Genomic DNA, 13,163 nt, shown 5'->3' on the forward strand with positions numbered 1-13,163 from the left:
AAAAAAAAAAAAAAAACTCATAAATCAAGATCATCAATTGGTTTTAAAGGTCCACTTGATATAATATTTAAGCTTCTTGACCAAGAGATCAAGGTGTACTCATTGAGTGGATAGTGATCTCTTTGTCAACTCATTTAGATCCCCATGTATAAGCACCCAGCTGCTGCAAATGGGTTTCTACTGAATGGAAAGCCAAGGAATTTCAAAAGAAATTATGGAAGTGAGTATTTGTTTGGCAATTCATGAGTAACATTAAATACTTCTCTGTTCAAAAGGAAACTAGGACTAATTAACCAGCTTCAAAATCACAATCTAACAGCACACACAGGATATTAAACTCAAGAAATCAAACAAAATACGAATATCATGATCATGATCATCTCCATCTCACTAAATGTCAATACCATGAAATTTCACAGATTAAAATTGAAGTAGTTTTCAAGTTTCCTTTACAAACCATTAAGTTCCATCTCTTGCATCGTCTTCCTCAGCACGCCATTGACAACGGTAGCTAATCGAGAAGTTTCTAAGATAACCTGCAACAAAAAAATAAATAAAATTTCATTTCTTGGTTTCATTTATTTTTATTAAGAAAGGATGTAATAAATTAGAATTGCATACCGCACGAGTGAATCTCATGGATTTGTATTCATTCCAGGTGATTGGATCCTCTGGTCCCTTATCTTTTCGAATAGCCAAATGTTCTTCCTAAAAATTTTAAAATTGTATTAGATTGAGCCATTGAAGAAGCCAAACTAGTGTGTAGGATAAAAGGACCCATGTACCCACCCTGAGTTCTTGAAGTGCTCTTGGATGATCATGGAGATACTTGACTGCCATCATTGAAGTAGTCGAAACAGTCTCAAAACCAGAATATAGGATTGTAATTATCTGATCAATTATCTCTTCATCATTGAGTTTGTACTTGGGATCTTCAGATTTCATTAGGAAACCAAGCATGTCTTGATAGGTACTAGGAGAAGCATGTCTTCTTTGTAGGACTTCTCTCCAGAGTTTGATAATATTCTTCCTGGCCTGATACAAAAGTAAAGTCAGTGGAAGGCTCCACAAGAATAATCAAAAGAAATGATAACAGGATAGGACTTAGAGCAAAGTACCTGCAACCCACTATGGTAATTTGTCCCTGGAATTCTGATAGGCAGTGAAATGGTTCCTAGTACGAGTTTCTGGAACTCTGGCTTGAAGGCTTCTCTAACTAAATCAGCATCAACACCAGCAATCTGCTTAAGGGATGAGAGCAGTGCCATCTGATGAAAAGAACAGGGTAGATGATCATTAGACCAGTAAGGTATCATCTATTTATTTATTTTTATTTTTTTCAAGTTCTTGGAAGTTAACCCACAGGCAAACACAACCAGAAGATAGTTTAAAAAACCTGTTCTGTTACTTTAAATAAACTATTATTTTTGCATTCTTTAAGTAATAGAAATCCAACAAAAGTTCAAGACAAGGTAGACCAAGAATATCATTCTTCACAAATGGGTTCCTCTTTTCCAGGGTTGAAACCCTTTGTTAACTTGAAAAACTAAGAGATAAATAGTAATTTAGAGTTTATGAAGAATAAAACTAGAAGAGGAAAAGCAAATCACTTAGCTTCTAATTTCAACTAACCTCTTTAGTTTTTTCTTGGATATCAATAATTTTTCCATCCCAGTTGCTGAGGTGAGATTTCATAAACTGATCAATTGTTAGGAGAAGATGGTCTCTGATCATGGTTGGGCTGATGATGTTAAGTAATGCCCCTCTGATTTTTTTGTGAGCAGAACCATGGACAGCTGCAATGTTGCTCTTTCCTAAGATATCCAACATAGATTGTGGGTAGCCAGGAACAAGGCCTTTTCCTTCATGCAAGAGTATGTATCTGTTGAGCTCTGGATCCATGGAAACAATTGTAGGACAACCCAATATGTGTGATTTGAAAAAACTTCCATACCTATATAAGAAAAAGAAACAAGAATCCCTACATTAATAAATATATATATATATATATATAATCTTCTTTAACAGAAAGGAACTAATATGAATGATTAGTGATTATCCAGAGTCTTTAAGATTTAGAACTGCTAGATGACCCAAGATTGATTTCACATATCAACGACTATCTAAGAAAAAGAAAGGTAATGGCTTTCTCTCTTTAAAGGTTGAGAGTGCCTCCAAGTAAAAGCTGGCTTTACAAGCAGAAGAGCCAAAAGACCAACTTATAACAGTGAGAGGAAGTCCATTTTAAACTCCATCAACTTGGAAAACAGAGCTATAACATCTTAAACAAGACAAACCACTTTGTAGTCATGAGGAACATCATAACCAGGAAGAGAGAGAGAAAGAGAGAAGCAGAAGGTTCATGAACCAATTACCCACAACTTGAAAAGAACTCACCTTGCTCTCTGGTTTTTCATAAAGTTAGGTCCTTGCTTTAAGAACTCTGTAGTCTCTCCAAACAAGGGCCAACCCATTGTTCCTGGGGGAAGTCCTTTCTTCCTGTACCTCACCTCATTCCATCTCAACAAGGCAGTGCAGATACAGAGCACCAAAATCACAAACAGAGCCAACACAAAAACTGCCATTGATGCTCCCAAGAAGCTTGAACCCACCTCAGTAAGAGCTATAAATGAAATGGGCTGCTACGTTTTAGTCAGGTCAGAAGCATATATATATAGAGAGAGGCCTATGGACTACCCATTTCAAAGAGAGAGGCCACACGGCGCAGAATCCAAATAATCCAAAAAAGAGAACCTTACTTTTTTAATGAGTTTTAAATACCGTTTACAGAAAAAAAAGAGAGTTATAAAAGCCCAAGATTTTTCCATAAATGCTTCCTTTAACAGAGGTTTTTAAGCTTCCTTTATCTAATCATGATAGAAGTGTCTAGTGCAAATCCAGATTTCACAATGGTACTTCCCAAAAGAAAAAAATTTATTAAGATTTTATTAAAAAATTTCCCTTGTCGTGATATATTTAGATTTTCGCAATGAATTACCAACTAATAACGGAAAATATTTTCGTTACTCTAATTAATCCCTTGGAGAGATGAGGGCTCTGGTTGTTGATGTAGGACATCAAGAGCAGAGGTTTCAAAGATTCCTTTATACAATCATGGTAAGAGTATCTAGTGTAATAAAGATTTCACAATGGAACTTCCCAGAAGAAAAAGATTTATTTAGATTTTATAAAAAAAAAAAATTGCCATTTTTGAGATATATTTAGATTTTCACAAAGAATTAACTAATAATGGGGAAAATTTTAGTTACTCAAATTAATCCTTTAGATAGATGAGAGATTTGGCTATTGATGAAAGATTAAATTTCTAACACTGTTCGAATCTAGTAAATCATCATAAATAAATTAAGAACACCAAAAAAGATAAAAATTATAAACAATAAAAAGCTTACCTTGTTTGGGATTCAAAAAATACAGCAAAAAACTTAAAGGGAGGAAGTCACCAAAAATATTGTCACTTTCTCTTTCTCTCTTTAATTAGAGTTAGAGGAGGGACCTTGTTTCTATTTATATAGTTTCTAAGTAGACTCACTAATGGTTAACTAACCAACTCATATCACTAATTAAAGTCCGTATACCTCACTTAATTTGAGTAAATAATAACCAAATTTTATTAAAAAAAAAAAACCAACCTCAGTTTATACGAGTTCACATAAGAAATATTCTAACTGTGGATGGTTTTTTTTAGTGATTTTGAACATTGATGAAACATGTATAAAGTGAAAAAAATGAAAAATAAGAAAGAAATAAGCCGCCCACTATAATAATGCATCAAAGGGAAGATGTGAAGTAGCACATGGCCACCACAGTACTGGAACTGGACCAGCAAAGATGAAAAAGTACTCTCAACCCCAGTCACTCACATGCCTGTCAACAAGATCTGCTAATTCCATTAGACAAACCACAAACAAACAAGCTACTGGATGGCATGTGAATTTGTGGAGAGAGAGTTTTTTGACTGCAAGTTTGAAACTTAGACTCCCCTAGTTCAATGTGAAACTGTGGATTTAGTTTGACTTCTTTGTTCAATGTGAAACTGTGGATTAAAAGAATATGGAACAGAGGAAAGATACCCATAAAATATACTGCTAGCTCTGAATTTCTTAGAAACTATTAGTTCATAACTCAATTTGGGAATGTAATGGACAAAAGATTCACAATTTTATCCAAGTTTTAATTTTATGAAAATCTTGTGAGACAGAATTGAGAGAGAGAGAGAGAGAGAGAGAGAGAGAGAGATGAGTCAAAGAAGCATCCCCTCTGTCCTGATTAATTGAATCTGACTATCAAAATCAGTACAGGCATTTCAATTTTGATTATAGCCAAAACCATCAACCACTGTGTTTTTTGTAGATTCTATTTGAGTTGTCATTTGTAATGTTTTAAAAGTTTGCAATCTGTGTTTGATTTATTAAAAACATCCATCTTCTTGTTTCAATGATTGGAAGAAAACTAGATTGGTTTTCATTGTAATCTTGGGATTGTTGAACATTGCTATCATGAATTCAGGATGATGGTTAATTAAAACCCCACAAATTTAATCAACTTATTTGCTCTCTCTCTCTCTCTCTCTCTCTCTCTCTGTAATGGCATTGGGTTTTTGTTGGAAACTGATGGGGGGTTGTCTTGGAGTGGCATAAAAAGAGAATTAGATGGTGACTATAGAAGGCCATGGATCCAAGAAGATATCTTTGGATAAGGATTTGACACCAAAACAAAAAAAAAATATTCTTACTACCTCTTGAATATTAGCTAGCAACTCAGACATCAAACATAATATGACACTTTTATCTTCTTCATCAATTTCCAACAAAAATAAAATACATGAAATATACAAATTCTGAGCAGGGAGAGTACAAAAGGCGGCAAAAGAACAGAAACAGTACTAGGAAAACAGAGTTCTTGAATTCTAAGAATGAAAATCTCTACACCATCCAAGGGTGAAAGTAGAAACCGAATCTATGCTAAATTTTATATGAAAGTAGGATAGGAAGATATTGCCGACATAGGAAATTGATTGAATTCTAACTGATTAGACCCTTCAGAATGGGAGAAGATAATGTTAAAGGAGGAAAAAATGAAAAAAAGAAGTGGGTTTTGAGTAGAACAATAAGAATGAGATAGAGATATCAGACATGTATGATTGGATGTCGATGGATAAACAGAGGGTGCACGGAAGTACAGAAACGATACGTAAGGTAAACTGAAAAGGGCAATAGATATAAATGTGTAGAGAGAGAGAGAGAGAATGTCTACCACCACATGGGTTTGGGTGTGTTCGTGGGTTAGTGAAAAAGTAGTGATTATGTAGATCAAACTCTCCATTTGCACGAGGGTCTCTGTTTTGTTCTTTTGTGCTTTTTGTTTGACAGATGGGTACCGCTCCCTTTCTCCTCCATTATTACCTCCTAATTATTGCTCATATATGTATGTAAAGAGGAGAATCATACATTATACATATACTCATACAAGGACATCTACACAATTTCAGGAAAAAAAAAAAGGATGAAAATGATAGTCGATGAGATTGGTCCCACATGTGGACCGGGTTGGACCGGCCCTCAATTAGAGATATGAGATTGATTCTAAATAGAGGGATCTCACTGATCACAAATAAGATATACATAAAAGTAGTAGCACTTCAAGGACATGATGGTCCATTCTCATGTCGTCGAATTCGGCTTCTCTCCTGAGGGTGATAATCGCCCAGCTTTACACATAGTTATCTGTGAAATTATGACGTGTCTAGACAATGACCCAACGATTCTTGGTGTCTCATTCTTTGTATCTCTATCGGTGTCTCATTTACCGTGCCTCTCTTATATTATTAGATCATCGTCTGAGCACGTGACATTTATCCTAATAGCTAAGGGTCAACTTGAATGATCAACATTAAGGAGAGGAGCCGAATCCCATGTAGTCTTCTCCCCCGGTTCCCAACTAAAGTATGATAAGATGTATGCCCAACCATATTCAGAAACATTTCTTATCTATTTGAGTTGTCTCAGCATATAGAAATGAGTTGATTGGATTAGGTCTTTTCAATTAACCTATCTCATTTTGATAGGTATTTTAGATTTTCTTTGACTAATAGAGAGTAGGGTGTCATCTATTTCAACTTTTTTGATGGGTATTTAAGTTTTTCTTTGACAAATACAGAGTAGGGTGTTTCTCTGTTTTCAACAATTAAGTTGTCCTAACAGTTTAATTCGGTTGTAGCTAGTTTCATGTTGAAGATAAAAGTAATTTCACATCCGATTTGAATAATTCGATATAAAGACTTATAAATATTTGAATACCCTATTCTTAACGGCTATTTTTTAAATACGAGTTCTACTTAATAAAATTACAGATCGATCAATTACATTAAATAAAAAAGGAAGAGAGAGAGAGAGAATATGTTTGCGGAGAGGAGGAATAGAGGGAGAAAAAACGGGAAGCATATATTTTATATTTATTATTCCTAATTAACCATTTTCTATCAGCAAATTAAGAAATTTAAGAATGGAAAGAAAAAAGAAGATTTAGGAGGGAGGAAAAATAATATTGAAACAATGTAGAAGAGGTCTGTTAATGGTCTATTTTGTCTCCTGCTTATCCCATTGGGATTTGGGAAGAGAGAGAGAGAGAGAAGGGTGTGGTGGTGTTCTGCTACTTCTGAGAGACAGTGGCAGTACTGGCCAACTGGGTACGACACTTGCATGCACGTGTGGTTACGTGAGTACGTCTAACCCCCACGTGCACTCGTTTTGTTCCTTGATACTGATAGATTTGTCTCATTGTGCTTTCCTCTCTTCGTATTCCCCGCCCCCCTTTCCTTTTCTCTCTCCTTCCCTATTTCCCTCTTCCCCTCTTCCCCTCTTCCCCTCTTCCCTTCTCTCTCTCTCTCTCATGCCAAAGTAGAAAGGGAAACAAAGAGGAAAGTAGAAACAATATACAGTAAAACTGAACTTTTATACCTTATATAATACTACATACTACTCTTACCCTACCATAAAGGATTAATTAGAAAGAAAGATATATAATCCAGAGGTTTAACATAGACCAGCATTAATACCATATAGAACTAGCTAGCTATACTTTACCAGATCTGATTCTGATTCTGCATTGACAGATATATGTTTTCCAGCCTCATCATGCCATGAGATGAGATAACAAATTAGTTAAAAAGATCAGGTCCAGCTTAGTAGTTGAGGTGGATCTTATCTTAATTATATTGTTAGTTAAGCATAATTTTAATTAGGGCAAGAGATCACTGTCTGGGAATGCGGGGGTAATGACAGTGGGTGGAGGGGTATATACATGGATGGAATTTTTTATTTTCTTTATTATTGATGGTAATGGTTTTGATACCTCGTCTTTTATAAATATTATGTTTGAGATACTTCATGTTTCATATATTTTATGTTTGGGGCACTATTTTAACCATAGATATTATGTTTTTTTTTTTTTAAAAAAAAAAAAAAAAAAAAAAATACCCCAAACATAATATATCAAATGTGTGGTACCTTAGACATAATTCTCCAAAAGTTAGGTACCCATGTATAATTTATCGGAAAGAAGAATAGTGTATAAATTTTTTCTCTATGCTTGCATTATATTTGTTAGAAGGAAGCAGGCAAGTAGAAGAAGAAGATGCATATCCCATATTTAATTCATTTGAGGTTGATATATGCATTGAATAAACAGCTAGATTAGTACTCCAAGATGTGTGCTTCCAACCAACATGTTGCAAAAGATTTTACCTTTGTTTGGTTCCAGTACCCTACAAATTAAAGACCCCCCACACCCATGTGTTAAAGGTCCCCATAACATTTGTTTGATGCTGAATATATGTATAAAAACTTTTCTCTGATGTTATTATCTTCTTTCATCTCCTCCTCTCTTCTTCTTCTTCTTATCATTTTATATATTCAACCTCCAGTTTTTGATCTCATTCTCACATATATGTTGAAAGAGATGATACTGAACCATGTGATTCGCGCTATGTATCTGTCTCGCCATATTGGTGTTGGATGATATTTAGTTTTTGTGGGGCTATATGATTCGTCTTTGTCAAAAACAACCAACGAAAGAACACCGATTTGCATGTTATTTCTCCCCGCAATAACATCATAAATTGGACCATTGACAACTACCCAAATGAAGATGACTCTCTATCTTATTACATACAATTAGTCTATGAGAAAGCAAGCGAGTACTCTTTATCTTATTACATATAATTGATAGCATGTGTTATTCATTTACTACTACTATTTTTGCCTCCTTGTGGTTGTAAAGGTTAAAAGGGAGAAATACATCAATCTATTCACATTTTAAAAACAAAAGATTTGAAGTGAAGTTTCTTTTGACGAACAATAAAAAGAAAAACATGAGACAGAGAAGATGGCTAGATCGCTAGAGTGCTTTTAGGTCAATCAATCCCATGTTAAGTGATAGGCTCTTCTTGAACTTACAAGATAATAAGTTAAACCCTATTGCTATAAGGCTACCAGTGATGTAAAGCAATGATTAAGGATTTCTTTTATCCATCTTTTTAACTCCACTTGAAATCTCCATTCACTTGGAGCCCATAATTTAACACTATAGTATTAAGCAATATCAAAGCACATTATTACTTAATCGCGATAACATGATATTGGATCAATCACAATATTTTGATATCATATTATATATATAATGTATACTTATGAAATCATTATCCTTAATTTTTTAATTATTAACGTTAACTTCGAATCGCAAGCATGTGTTAGATGCCTCCTAACCTACCTACTCACATGCTCCTCACCAAAAGGGTGGAGAAAAGGCTTAAATAGGCCACTAAACACTTTTTTAAGTACTAAGTTGGTGCTCAAGTCTCAAAAATACTGAGTCAAGCTTTGACTACTTGGACTTAAGATAGTTTTTTCTTATTTGCTTTGGTGGAAGTTTGATTACCTAGGGAGCCTGAAGTCTTGCTATTCAAGCCATTACTGGGATGGAATCCAATGCAGTATATGTCATGAATTATTAGAAACATATATAAATTTCTTAGCCATAAGGACTATATGACACCCTCAAGTTAATGATATTTTATAAAATTCTTTCTTCCCCTAAAGAAACAGATCTGTTCACATAATGAGATGCATATATAGCCCTTCTAAACTGTCTACAAGATCAGGATGACCTCCCATTGCCACTGTCTTATGGTCAAATTATTCAACTAATCAACTTCTATAATTAGATTCCAATATTATATTCTAAGCTAGTAAAAGGGTATTTGCTTAGTACATTAGAAGAAAATGGACCATTAGCGACGATAATAACAAACCTTATCTAAAAATGATCATTTGAGATGGTAAGTTAACAACCATGCCTGAAACATCAGCTTCAGGTATGGTAAGCTATATAGTATATACTATTTGGGACTGTTGGTATACAATGTCTTGTATTCCATCGCAATTTAATCTAGGAGTACTAATGCAGGCCCCTCGACTAAATGGCGGTAGCGAGATTTACTTTCTCTGTAAGTAATTCTGAGAGGTGTGAGGACGAGCGTTGCAATACTATTTCATTGATAGTGAAGCAGAATCTCATCTTACCGAGGACATAGGCAATCTTGCCGAATCTTAACCTGTGTGCATTGTTTATTCTTGCTTTTCCATTACCTACTGCATTGCTTTTAAGGTTACGTTTCTACAAACCATTCTCAAGTTACCCGTCTCTCTACGGTTTGCTTCTCCTCTTCTTCCTTTGTCCCCTCTTATAGCCTTAGCTCGACTTCTTCCTTTATCCCTTCTTATAGCCTTAGCTCGATTCTAAGGCTATGTTTGTCATATTATATTTTTCTTTTCTTTTCTAGCTATTTCATGTATTCTAAACATAGACTTGGAGTCAAACTGGCTAACCAAGAAATTGCAACCTGACCCGAAATGTACCTTTTCCTGTTTTCGGTTGTTTGGCTGGAGTTGGCCAGAACCAGTCGGAACTTATAAACTAGAATCGGGTATAAGAAACAAAGAGTTTTCAAAATCTCTAATTTTTTTTATTCAATAACTCATTGGTCTTGCTACAAAAGGTAAATCTAGTTGATTTTTATTATTTTACTAACTTAAAAAAAAAAAAAAACTCAAGTCTTAAGTCGCAAGTCTCAACCATGTCGAGGTCGGTATAGGATCTTGGGCCGATTCCAATCCAATCCAGTCAATCAAAAGATCATTCAATATATTGATTATACCAGCTGCAACCTCCAATAACGACCCGAGCAAAAGATCCCAGAGGTTTAATCAGGATTGGCTAGGTTTCGGGTTATGCCAGCTTAACTGGTCAGTTCCTGTTGCCGAAATTGAACCAACTAATAATCATTTAACCATTCTCAAAGAACCAAAAACATAAATAAAAATAGAAACAAAGAACATCACAAAGCAAAGCATTTTCCCATATCAAATCACTTTAGTGCAACATTATTTTCATTATAGAGGATGCCCAGATCCTGCAAAAATGAATTTATACATTTTAATTTCTGGGCAGGCCTGAAGTATTCCATAAGAAATAAAAATTTAGTCACCATACTCTGTTTTCTCATGGGTGAAGGCAAGCTTTTGAAGCTGATGATCCTGGCTGTAATAACAAAAACAAAAAGGACTAGTTAAGATTTAGTGGCTTAAGGCAAGAAAGACTCTCTCTTTAAAGAGGAAAAACCTTACCACACATGCATGCACATCAGTAATTCCCCATTGAGGGTGTCTACAGCTTGAAATACTCCTCCTCCCTTACTCCTCTGTACCCAAAATCAAACTATTCAATCAAATGCAAAACATGTTTATCCATGTAGATATGCTTAATGAAGATTGTCGTGGAATATGATCATACCTTGTAAAAATCGACAGCAACAAAATTAGCCCATCGATTCCCAGCGAAACTATGACATGTCTTAAGCTTGTTCATGAGATCATCTGAATTGGAATGGCATGCAACTTCCTTGAGAAGGGAAGAAATTCACCAAAATTTTCCTAAACCATTCCTTCATCTCCATCTACATAACCAAATTTGTTTAACAAAAATATAACTTTAATAAATTGTAACCAGCTGATTCAGGATCTACTACAAGTGTATTATCATAACTGTGTTTTAAGAAACAGGGGAAGGAGAAAGGGCTTACATTGGTCTTCAACCATAAAATTCCACTGATAGGCTATTCCTTCAGTCTCTTGCTTAGACCTTTTCGATGTAAAGACGATAAGCCTTTGGTTCTTAGCAACCATATCACTTACTAGTGGCCAATCCTGACCATTTTGAGGCATTCTTGAAACTGGAAACCAATACTTCATTAAGTTCGCATCTGTGAAAACTTTTCTTAATCCATTTTGGGTTTCAACATAGTCTTCTAAGATCAATGTAACAATCTCTGATGGGTTGGCTGACATGAATGCTTCTATCTCCTTTAAGGTGTCTAGAGCTGGCCTCTAGGAAAAAAAAAATGAAATCAGTGTTAACTGCCCATGACTATAGCTAGGGACTACTTATTAAGGAAGTGCTTCTGTTCATACACGGAGAAGAAGAAAAGGAGAGAAAGGATAACTCACAAAGGCAGTATAGTCATGACACTTTCCATTAAAAGAATGGCACAACCAAACGTCTCCTTTAAAATCATATGTATCTAGCATAAGAGCTCTAACACCATTCTGCAAATAGTAAAATAGATAAGGCTAAAACAGATTAAAATTAAATTGATTCTACTAAAAAAGGTCAAAAGGGAATCATACATTTAGCTGTTGAGTGATACTGTCTTCTTGATTTGTAAAGGTGATTCGCGGAACTATCATCAATAAGGGCAAAGAATTGTTCTGTCACAAACGTAACCGCTTTTTTCATCAGCAACAACAGTATGAATTATATAGCAGCGTCCAAAACCTTATCCCAACTTAATGGGGTTAGCTACATGAAAATTCCAAGCAAGACGAGCGATTATGGTTAATTATAATAATTGTCGCCTGTCAACTTTATGCACCACTACAAATCAGCCACAGGCTTATAACAACAAACACCGACAGTATGAATTATACATGATCTGAAAAATATTGGTAACTAAAACAACCTTTGGATTTCCTCAACCCATTTTTCTTGATAGATTCAGGTTGAGATATCTAATATGGAAAACCCACTTCCTAGTCTCACCCAAATAGTTAGGGTTCCAAACCTTGACTGGAGTGCCAATCCAGCTTAGTTTCAGATTGGGAAACCTACCAATTGCCACCTAATGACAACTCACCAACTCAATCTTCATTTTGAAAGAAAAAAAATAAACAAAATCAAACTTAACCAAAATGTAAAATAAGATGGCAACTTCTTCAGATGAATAGCTGAATAACAATATGGGTTAATCTATGAAACAGGGGAAGGGACTAAAGGCTAAAGCTGGTCAAAAATCTCTGTCCCCTGTATTCCTAAGTGGGACTCTCAGAATGTTTTTAAGAGAGAGAGAGAGAGAGAGAGAGAGAGAGATACCAGTAGCTTGAATTGGTCAGTAGCTTTTGATCTAACACATCTGGAACCTGGAGGTCCTCCTAGGCAGGATAAACAATAGAGCCCAGACATACAATCTTGATCCGAGGAGCACTCATCAAGGAGCTACAAGTAGGAATTATCAAAATTAAACTAAACTTAGCCTGCATTTAGTATCGGTAAAGCTTGGAACTGAAAAGAAAAAATAAGAACTAACACTGACCCTGCATTCACCATTGGAACAAGCAGCAGCAACGCCAAAGACAACTGATACAGTGATCAAAAGGGAGTAATGCAGAAGACCCATTTCGGATTAGGAGGGAAAATTTTCAGGGTTTGGAGAGAGAGAGAGAGAGAGTATATAAGATCATGGGTAGCCTTTAGATATAAAAAGAAGGAAAAGCCAACATTAGTTTTGCCAATATTGGCTGGGAAACCGAAGGCAGCAGGTCAGGACTCAGGACTTCCATGGGTGACAGACTGACAGAGGTAGAAGGAGTTGGCGACTTGGCGGATCATTCTGAGATTTTTTTTTTTTTGGTAAGCTACCATTATGAGTTTAAAGACAACCAAAAATATGTAAGAAAGGAAATCCATTGATTTAATTACAAAATAATAACCATACCGGGATACGCCTTACATGCATGACATCAATATTTCTT

At 35.2% G+C, this 13,163-nt stretch overlaps 2 protein-coding genes across 2 annotated transcripts in view; both read right to left on the minus strand.

Moving 5' to 3' along the window:
- The window catches only part of LOC122075756 (cytochrome P450 85A-like), a 9,968-nt gene extending 7,314 nt beyond the window's left edge, over positions 1–2,654 (minus strand). The window contains exons 1-6 of the mRNA XM_042640903.1: positions 2,398–2,654; positions 1,633–1,954; positions 1,119–1,268; positions 790–1,035; positions 622–708; positions 458–536 (exon numbers count right to left, since the gene is read on the minus strand). Coding sequence (XP_042496837.1) covers positions 458–536; positions 622–708; positions 790–1,035; positions 1,119–1,268; positions 1,633–1,954; positions 2,398–2,585 — 1,072 coding nt within the window. The 5' untranslated portion in view covers positions 2,586–2,654. The remainder of the gene's footprint in view (positions 1–457; positions 537–621; positions 709–789; positions 1,036–1,118; positions 1,269–1,632; positions 1,955–2,397) is intronic.
- Positions 2,655–10,414: 7,760 nt separating this feature from the next.
- Positions 10,415–13,012, minus strand: LOC122077477 (PI-PLC X domain-containing protein At5g67130). Its single transcript, XM_042643426.1, is given in 10 exon segments — positions 10,415–10,617; positions 10,704–10,777; positions 10,870–10,972; positions 10,974–11,012; positions 11,014–11,032; positions 11,159–11,462; positions 11,583–11,681; positions 11,763–11,843; positions 12,505–12,627; positions 12,725–13,012. Coding segments are annotated over 10 exon segments (987 nt in total). The 5' UTR covers positions 12,809–13,012; the 3' UTR covers positions 10,415–10,556.
- Positions 13,013–13,163: the final 151 nt, after the last annotated feature.

This window comes from Macadamia integrifolia, chromosome 4, assembly GCF_013358625.1.
Source record: "Macadamia integrifolia cultivar HAES 741 chromosome 4, SCU_Mint_v3, whole genome shotgun sequence".
In the NCBI taxonomy this organism is placed as follows: Eukaryota; Viridiplantae; Streptophyta; class Magnoliopsida; order Proteales; family Proteaceae; genus Macadamia; species Macadamia integrifolia.